Here is a 10000-nt window from a genome sequence, read left to right as displayed (position 1 = left end):
AATCGCCTCAACACTGCTCTGAATACTCAGTGTTACTATGTTCTGAATACTCTCACTGTTACTATGTTCTGAATACTCTCACTGTTACTATGTTCTGAATACTCTCACTGTTACTATGTTCTGAATACTCTCACTGTTACTATGTTCTGAATACTCTCACTGTTACTATGTTCTGAATACTCACAGTGTTACTATGTTCTGAATACTCTCACTGTTACTATGTTCTGAATACTCTCACTGTTACTATGTTCTGAATACTCACAGTGTTACTATGTTCTGAATACTCACAGTGTTACTATGTTCTGAATACTCTCACTGTTACTATGTTCTGAATACTCACACTGTTAATATGTTCTGAATACTCACACTGTTACTATGTTCTGAATACTCTCACTGTTACTATGTTCTGAATACTCTCACTGTTACTATGTTCTGAATACTCACAGTGTTACTATGTTCTGAATACTCTCACTGTTACTATGTTCTGAATACTCACAGTGTTACTATGTTCTGAATACTCACAGTGTTACTATGTTCTGAATACTCACAGTGTTACTATGTTCTGAATACTCTCACTGTTACTATGTTCTGAATACTCACTGTTACTATGTTCTGAATACTCACACTGTTACTATGTTCTGATTACTCACACTGTTACTATGCTCTGAATACTCACACTGTTACTATGTTCTGAATACTCACACTGTTACTATGTTCTGAATACTCACACTGTTACTATGTTCTGAATACTCACACTGTTACTATGTTCTGAATACTTACACTGTTACTTTGTTCTGAATACTCACACTGTTACTATGTTCTGAATACTCACACTGTTACTATGTTCTGAATACTCACACTGTTAATATGTTCTGAATACTCACACTGTTAGTATGTTCTGAATACTCACACTGTTACTATGTTCTGAATACTCACACTGTTACTATGTTCTGAATACTCTCACTGGTACAATGTTGTACACTCACTCTATAAAGTTTTACTTACTTACTGTATATACTCTCAGCACACTCCATTTTGCATATTGTTTTTTGTATTGGTATGTTGTACTTCTCATTTGCACTGTCCTGTCTAGTCCCTGCACACTGTCTAATGTCCCGTCTCCATGTTCTGCACCGTTGACCGAAGCAAATTCCTAGTATGTTGTAAACTACCTGGAAATGAACATTATTCTGATTCTGAATATTCATTCTGTAACAACACGGCTCTGAACATGGTATTTTCTCTGTAGAAACATTAAAGGACAATGCTCGTTTTTGACAACCTGGACCTTATTTACGACATATTATAAGACGTTTGACTCACCGAGATCACTTTGGTGTAGTTCGGAGGCCTGTAGAAGAAATGTAAAATCCAGCGCGAGCCAGTATATCCATGTAATGGCGGTGATCGGGGCAACGAGAATGCAGCTTCTAAAAATCTATTTTCTGCCGCGAAACGGTTGTTTTCATCAATCTGTCTGGATGAATCGCAAGTTGTGCTTACATAGAGCATAACTGTTGTGGTTTTCACATGCCATGATCTTTAGAAACATCTTTCGAAATGAAATAGCTTCCTTACTTGCTCCAGCACTAATGCGCACAGCACGCAATCGTTGCTCCATCACGCTGTGCGCATGCGTGCTGGAGCAAGTGAGGAAGCTATTTCGTGTCTAACGACGTTTCTAAAGATCATATTACAGAGGCATGGGAAATACCACAACAGGCCTATGCTCTCTATGTAAGCACAACTAGCGATTCATCCAGACAGATTGATGAAAACAACCGTTTCGCGGCAGAAAATAGTTTTTTAGAAGCTGCATTCTCGTTGCCCCGATCACCGCCATTACATGGATATACTGGCTCGCGCTGGATTTTACATTTCTTCTACAGGCCTCCGAACTACACCAAAGTGATCTTGGTGAGTCAAACGTCTTATAATATGTCGTAAATAAGGTCCAGGTTGTCAAAAACGAGCATTGTCCTTTAACATCACACTGAACACAAACTATTTCTCTGTTCTATGTGGGAACAGTTTCCTATGTTTCATGCTCTCTTTGTGAGGAAAGACAGTCGGATAACAGATCTTACTGTTAGTCTTACCTGACAAGGCACCATAGAGGAGAGACCAGCAAAACAGAGAGACCGCAGCCAACACTCACATGGAACAGGCTGCTCCTCATCATCTGGAACTGATCTATCAGCTTCTTGTGCAGGGGACGCATTTCTGGGTGCACCAGCTTCTCGTGTACAGCCAGACCCACTCCCAGGATGTGAACCTGCGTGGGTCAGCAACACAACAACAGCATGTGTAGCAGATCTGGTTCAGTGAGCTTTAATGAGTCAATTAGTACAGTAATGCCTGAGCATGAGGATGTGTTCTGAGCCTGGGTCAAAGCATGGGACACTGGGTGTGTGTGTGGTCCGTGCCCTGCCCCAGACCCCTGGTCCACTCTACTCGCTCCCAGGCCAGACCCTCACCCCTGCCCCGGACCCCTGGTCCACTCTACTCGCTCCCAGTCCAGACCCTCACCCCTGCCCCAGACCCCTGGTCCACTCTACTCGCTCCCAGTCCAGACCCTCACCCCTGCCTCGGACCCCTGGTCCACTCTACTCGCTCCCAGTCCAGACCCTCACCCCTGCCCCAGACCCCTGGTCCACTCTACTCGCTCCCAGTCCAGACCCTCGCCCCTGCCCCGGACCCCTGGCTCGCCCTGCTCACCCCCTGTTCCTGGCCTGGATTCCTCACCCTGAGCTCCTGTGCCCCCTGGACCCTCCTGGACCCTGAGCACCTCCCCTCCCAGTGACTGCCCCTGCACCACCCCCAGAGACCTTTGTACACCTTGTTCACGTTGTCACCAGGTTTTGTTCTGCCTCCTTGTGTGTTTGGTCTTGTGTTCGTTGTCTTGTCTTCTATGTTGGTTTGTGTTCTCCCAGCCCCAGCTCTAGACACCTTTCCCTCACTAGACACCTGTCCCTTCACTAGACACCTGTCCCTTCACTAGACACCTGTCCCTTCACTAGACACCTGTCCCTTCACTAGACACCTGTCCCTCCCTAGACACCTGTCCCTCACTAGACACCTGTCCCTCACTAGTCCCACACTACTCCTGGCCCTCTAGCTCCCCCCCTCTAGTTTCCCCTAGTTTTCTGCCCAGTCCCATTCCCAGTCCCAGCCTCGTTCCCTGTTCCCTTCCCTTGTGTCCTAGTTCATCTGTCCTTGTGTTGGTGTCTTGTTGGTATCCCTCCATGTCCTTGTCTGGGTGATTGTCTGCACCTGTGTCTCGTTATGTCTTGTTGCACACCTGTACGTTGTTCCTTGATTGTTCTCCCAGAGTATATATGCCCTCCTGTTTCCTTTGTTCTCTGTTGGTTCATTGTCAATGTTAGTGCGTTTCCGCCCAGTGTTCCTTGTTTATTTTTCATATGAAAACTTTATTTTTTGAACCTGTGTTTCCACTGTGCGTTTTCTCCTATAAGTCCTTCCTATCAAATGATACCATAACACAACCTTGTAATTTAAAAACAAACTTTGGCCAAGGTTGTACTCAAACTCTAACCTGAAGACATGTTTTATAAACATTATCATCTTAAAATCTTGCACTATCTAAACAAAACATTTTGGAAGGTTAGAACAGTGCACAGTTCAATACCACTGATACACACTGCAGTGGGATATATTCATATCCTGCACTTTCCAGTATCAGTGGTCAATGAGTCCATCCTCTGATGTGAGATCTGCTCTCTGACCTGCTCTTGCATGAGGTCCTCCAGCTGGCTGATCTTCTCTGTGTCCTCCGGGTGGCTGGTGATGTACTCCTGATCAAAGAACGCCTCGGGAAAACGCAAACACACATCTCTATAACAAACAAATAAACACATCTCTATAACAAACAAACAAACATCTCTATAACAAACACATAAACACATCTCTATAACAAACAAATAAACACATCTCTATAACAAACAAATAAACACACATCTCTATAACAAACAAATAAACACACATCCCTATAACAAACACATAAACACACATCTCTATAACAAACAAATAAACACATCCCTATAACAACGTTTAGTCACTCTGATTGGTGGTAGGCCTATCCAATTGTGTTCAGAGGCATTTTGGTCTGTGCCTGTCGATAACGGCCCTTGGAAGTCGAGAATGAACTGAGAATATCCAGATCCTTTCATGTTTGTGAATGGGGTCTGGCAATGCCAGGCTATGGGAATGGTGCCAAACAACAAAGCAGACCTAACTAATGCTGGAGTGATCAAAGGGACCTTAGTGTTATCCAACCCTGAGCTCTACTGTGATGCCTGGTGCGTCTAAAATGTATCAAGTAGTTTAGGGATGCAAAGAGAGAGCAATGAATCGACCTGCTGTACGTGAATTGAAAGAGGGCCAGCCTACATACAGTGTTGGATACTAAAATGATCGCCAGTAATAAAGTGCAGACAGTGCACTGTGCTAGACTGCATCAAGTAGTTTTAGCACAGTAGTAGCAGCAGAGCGCAATGGTATCTGCTCCTACGATAGTCATGCTAGCCCAACCCTACCTCCTGGCAGGGCCGGACTGGCCATGTGGCGTACCGGGCAAATGCCCGGTGGGCCGGACCTACTTGTGGGCCGATCTAAAAAAACGAGCTAACGAACGGCTCATAGAGCAGGGACAGCGGCCCATTGGTCCATTTTCTATACTGACACTGGGCTGGCCCAATCATATGTAGGCCCCACCCCTCCCTCTGTTAGTTTCAGGTGTCATTTGCGTGGGCCGCTAGAGAGCCTCAGCAGCACCCCCCCCCCCCCCCCCGTCAACAAATCGCGCACAGCAGCACCCCCCCCCCCCGTCCGTCAACAAATCGCGCAGCAGCACCCCCCCCCCCCCCCCCCCCGTCAACAAATCGCGCAGCAGCACCCCCCCCCCCCCCCCCCCCCGTCAACAAATCGCGCAGCAGCATCCCCCCCCCCCCCCGTCAACAAATCGCGCAACAGCACAGTTCAATACAGCAGCAGCACGATTTGTTGAGCAGTCAACAAAACGAAACTGAAGGTGTTCCATTTCACGCGTCGGCTCGGCTAGTGGGCCGACTGGGGCTACATTTCCCGGTAGGAAATATTCACCCAGTCCAGTCCTGTGGGCCGGTCTGGGCCAAGATGCCAGGGCTGAATTTTTGTCCCAGTCCGTCCCTGCCTCCTGGTATCTGATAGTCATGCTAGCCCAACCCTACCTCCTGGTATCGGGCGATGCCTCCGTTGACGGCGGCGTCGATGACCCCGTTGAGACACATGCTGAGCAGGTTGATGTTGCCGTGCAGCTGCTTGTGCTGGTACTGGCTGATCAGAGTCCGGAGCTCATGGTTCTTGTTCTCTACCACGTAGATGGCGTTCTCCAGAGGGCTCACCTCCACCTGGAAGAACAGAACACGGGAGAAACAGAAGGATGAGCTAAAGAGATTTGTCTTCTCAAATTCTCTACAGAGCTAGCTGACCTCATCCACTGCCAATGTAGCGCCCATCCGGACGATGCTCATCTGCCTCCAATCACCACACATCGGCTACAGTGGAGAGGTGAGTAGTGATACCAGCTACAGCGGAGAGGTGAGGAGTGATACCAGCTACAGCAGAGAGTTGAGGAGTGATACCAGCTACAGTGGAGAGGTGAGGAGTGATACCCTGCTTACTAGCTTGTCTTCCACTCTATAGACCCTTTCAATGGAACCAATGGAACTTTCCTTCACTACGGCAACGATGTCCTGATCTAAGAAAACTGCACTGTTTTGAATATGGACAATCCATGAAATGGTCAATATAACTGTATTGTAGTTCTACCATTTAATCCATAGTGATATCAGGGTTCTCACCAGTTCTCTCTTCTCCACCTCGAACCAGCGGGATATCCCAGGTAGAGGGTGGGTCAGGATGAGGGTGCTTCTCTCTATCCAAAGGCTCTGGGGAGAGAGGCAGGAGAGAGAGACCAGAGTCTCACCTTGTCTTCTGGGCCATTGTCAGTTTTCACATTACAGACCGTGGTGGACCTGTGACCACATTCATCACAGGCTACCATGAAAATGAAATTTTTTCATGTTTGAATCCTGTTTGGAAAAACAGTGTGGGCAGATGCACAAGATGTGATCTATGAGAACAAGATGTGATCTATGAGAACAAGATGTGATCTATGAGAACAAGATGTGATCTATGAGAACATGCCACAGTCGTTTTACAGTTACAGTAGCTAGTTTTTCCCCTCACCTTGAACTCATTCTCTCTGTCCTTGGGGCCTTTGTGGAATGGCCGGTCGTAACGAAAGCGTCGCACGTTGTTGACCCGGTAGAAGCTCTTGATCCGGTCTGGAACGCGGTCCATCTGGAGAACGTTCACGTTGTCAGGTACTGGTGTCACTGCGTAGATCTGGAGGTCTGAGGGACGGGCCACTAAGGAACCAACACTCACACACACGCACGCACACACACACACGCACACGCACGCACACACACACACGCACACACACACACACACGCACACACACACACACACGCACACACACACACACGCACGCACACACACACACGCACACACACCTACTGAATAAAGACACGCACGCACGCACACACACACACACACACACACACACACACACACACACACACACACACACCTACTGAATAAAGACACGCACGCACGCACGCACACACACACACACACACACCTACTGAATAAAGACACGCACGCACACACACACACACACACACCTACTGAATAAAGACACGCACGCACGCACACACACACACCTACTGAATAAAGACACGCGCATGCACGCACGCACGCACGCACGCACACACACACAGTCTCACACACACAGTCTCACAAACACACACTCACACACACACACAGTCTCACACACATCTCTCTTTTCAAAGGATACACTGAGCGTCACACTGTAATATAGCCTCATCAGGCTGGTTGGGATGCTGCATGGCAATGGCTTGTGGGAATTCTCCCAGCATCCTTTGCTGGAAGGCCTCAAGCCTTTCATAATCGTGTCCCCGGCAAACAAACTCTTTGTTCTATTGGAGGAAAACCCAGATGGATCAGTTCTCAGTCAAATAAAAGCAGAAGAACGATGTTTTGACTCAATCATGGGACAGAGCAGAGATTCGTCATCAGAAAGACCCTGGATACCTATTCAGGAGCTATCGTTAGATTACTGTGTAGCATACTACCATGTTAATTAACATACTACCATGCCACTTAACATACTACCATGCCACTTAACATACTACCATGTTAATTAACAAGACATGTACCATACTACCATGACACTTAACATACTACCATGCCACTTAACAAGACATGTACCATACTACCATGCCACTTAACAAGACATGTACCATACTACCTGCCATTTAACAAGACATGTACCATACTACCATCCACTTAACAAGACATGTACCATACTACCATGCCACTTAACAAGACATGTACCATACTACCATGCCACTTAACAAGACATGTACCATACTATCATGCCACTTAACAAGACATGTACCATACTACCATGCCACTTAACAAGACATGTTCAGATTACCGTGTACCATACTACCATCCACTTAACAAGACATGTACCATACTACCATGCCACTTAACAAGACATGTATCATACTACCTGCCATTTAACAAGACATGTACCATACTACCATAACACTTAACAAGACATGTACCATACTACCTGCCATTTAACAAGACATGTACCATACTACCATCCACTTAACAAGACATGTACCATACTACCATCCACTTAACAAGACATGTACCATACTACCATAACACTTAACAAGACATGTACCATACTACCACTACAAGGGCAGTGGCTAGTTGCAAAACTAGAATGGAGAAGTAAGACGCCTCCTTCCCTCCACTAGTCTGGGGGTCCACCTTGGGCAAGTGGTAGTACCCCCTAGCCCCCCTACCTGGGGTTACAGGAAAAAACCCCAATGAAATTACAAACTAATGGAAGAGAGACCCGGCCCGGAGGAAGCCCGGGGCCCTCGTCTGGAGCCAGGCCCAGACGGAGGGCCCGCATGCGAGCGCCTGGTGGCCGGGCTTACCACGGAGCCCGGCCGGGCCCAGCCCGAATAAGCCACGTGGAAGCACCATCTCCTCCTCCATCGTCCCGTGGACCCACCACCCGCGGGAGAAATTGTCGGGGTCGGGTGCGCTGCCAACTAGGTGGCGGTGAAGGCGGGGGACACCGACGGACCGGACCCGGGCGGCAAAGGCTGGCTCTGGGGACATGGAACGTGACCTCGCTGGGGGGGAAGGAGCCGGAGCTTGTGAGGGAGGTGGAGCGATACCAATTACACCTGGTGGGGCTAACCTCCACGCACAGCACCGGCGCCGGAACCAAACTCCTGGATAGGGGTTGGACCCTGTTCTTCTCCGGAGTTGCTCACGGTATGAGGCGCAAGGCAGGTGTGGCTATACTAGCTAGCCCCCAGCTGAGCGCCTCTGTGCTGGAGTTCACCCCAGTGGACGAGAGGGTCGCCTCCCTGCGCCTTAGGACTGTGGGGGGGGGGACTCTGACTGTGGTTTGTGCTTATGCACCGAACAGCAGTTCAGAGTACTCAGCCTTCCTGCAGACCCTGAGTGGAGTCCTTTTGGGGGCTCCTGCAGGGGACTCCAGTGTCCTACTGGGGGACTTCAATGCACACGTAGGCAATGATGGAGAAACTTGGAGGGGCGTGATTGGGAGGCATGGCCACCACGATCTGAACCCGAGTGGTGTTCTGTTGTTGGACTTCTGTGCTAGTCACGGTTTGTCCATAACAAACACCATGTTCGAACACAAGGATGCCCACAAGTACACCTGGCATCAGAACACCTTAGGCCGAAGGTCGATGATCGATTTCGTTATCGTATCATCTGATCTGAGGCCATGCGTTTTGGACACTCGGGTAAAGAGAGGGGCAGAGCTGTCCACTGATCACCATCTGGTGGTGAGCTGGTTTCGATGGCGGGGGAAACTTCTGGACAGACCTGGAAAACCCAAGCGTGTAGTGAGGGTGAACTGGGAACGTCTGGAGGAAGAGCCTGTCCGGAGAGATTTCAATTGCCACCTCCGGCGGAGCTTCTCAGGCATCCCTGTGGAGGTTGGGGACATCGAGCATGAGTGGTCGGTGTTCAAAGCCTCCATTGCTGAAGCTGCGGCTGGGAGCTGTGGCCTGAGGGCCATAGGTACCTCAAGGGGCGGTAACCCTCGGACACCGTGGTGGACAGCGGTGGTGAGGGAAGCCGTCCGACTGAAGAAGGAGGCCTTCCGGGTTATGTTAGCCCGGGAGACCCCAGAAACAGTTGCAGGGTATCGACTGGCCCGGAGGGCTGCGGCTTTGGCCGTGACCAAGGCAAAGCAGCGGGTGTGGGAGGAGTTCGGAGAAACCATGGAGAAGGACTTTCGGTCGGCACCAAAGTGTTTCTGGAAGACCATCAGACACCTCAGGAAGGGAAAGCGGGGGACCATCCAAGCTGTATACAGCAAGGAGGGGACACTGCTGACCTCAACTGAGGAGGTTGTTGAGCGTTGGAAGGAGCACTTTGAGGAACTCCTGAACCCGACTAATCCACCCTCTACGATCGAGGCAGAGCCGGAAGATGATGGGGGGTCGTCAATGTCCTTGGAGGAGGTCACTGAGGTAGTCAAACAACTCCACAGTGGCAGAGCCCCAGGGACTGATGAGATCCGTCCAGAAATGCTGAAGGCGCTGGGTGTAGAGGGGCTGTCTTGGTTGACACGCCTCTGTAACACTGCGTGGAAGTCTGGGTCAGTGCCGAAGGAGTGGCAGACTGGGGTGGTGGTCCCAATATTCAAAAAAGGGGACCAGAGGGTGTGTGCGAATTATAGAGGCATCACATTACTCAGCCTCCCAGGGAAAGTTTACTCCAAGGTGCTGGAAAGGAGGGTCCGGCCGATAGTCGAACCTCAGATCGAAGAGGAACAATGCGGATT

General features: G+C 49.1%; 1 protein-coding gene across 1 annotated transcript in view; it reads right to left on the bottom strand.

Moving 5' to 3' along the window:
* Positions 1–10000, bottom strand: part of dock3 (dedicator of cytokinesis 3) — a gene marked incomplete at both ends in the record, with an annotated part of 136964 nt that overhangs the window by 7363 nt on the left and 119601 nt on the right. The window contains 6 exons of the mRNA XM_084445786.1: positions 2159–2275; positions 3747–3830; positions 5229–5408; positions 5862–5948; positions 6250–6416; positions 6923–7064. Of these exons, the coding sequence (XP_084301912.1) occupies positions 2159–2275; positions 3747–3830; positions 5229–5408; positions 5862–5948; positions 6250–6416; positions 6923–7064 (777 nt within the window). The remainder of the gene's footprint in view (positions 1–2158; positions 2276–3746; positions 3831–5228; positions 5409–5861; positions 5949–6249; positions 6417–6922; positions 7065–10000) is intronic.

This window comes from Borostomias antarcticus, assembly GCF_949987555.1.
Source record: "Borostomias antarcticus genome assembly, chromosome: 11".
NCBI classification, from domain to species: domain Eukaryota; kingdom Metazoa; phylum Chordata; class Actinopteri; order Stomiiformes; family Stomiidae; genus Borostomias; species Borostomias antarcticus.
Note: the sequence above shows the minus strand (reverse complement) of the source record. Positions and strands in the feature narration are given on the sequence as shown.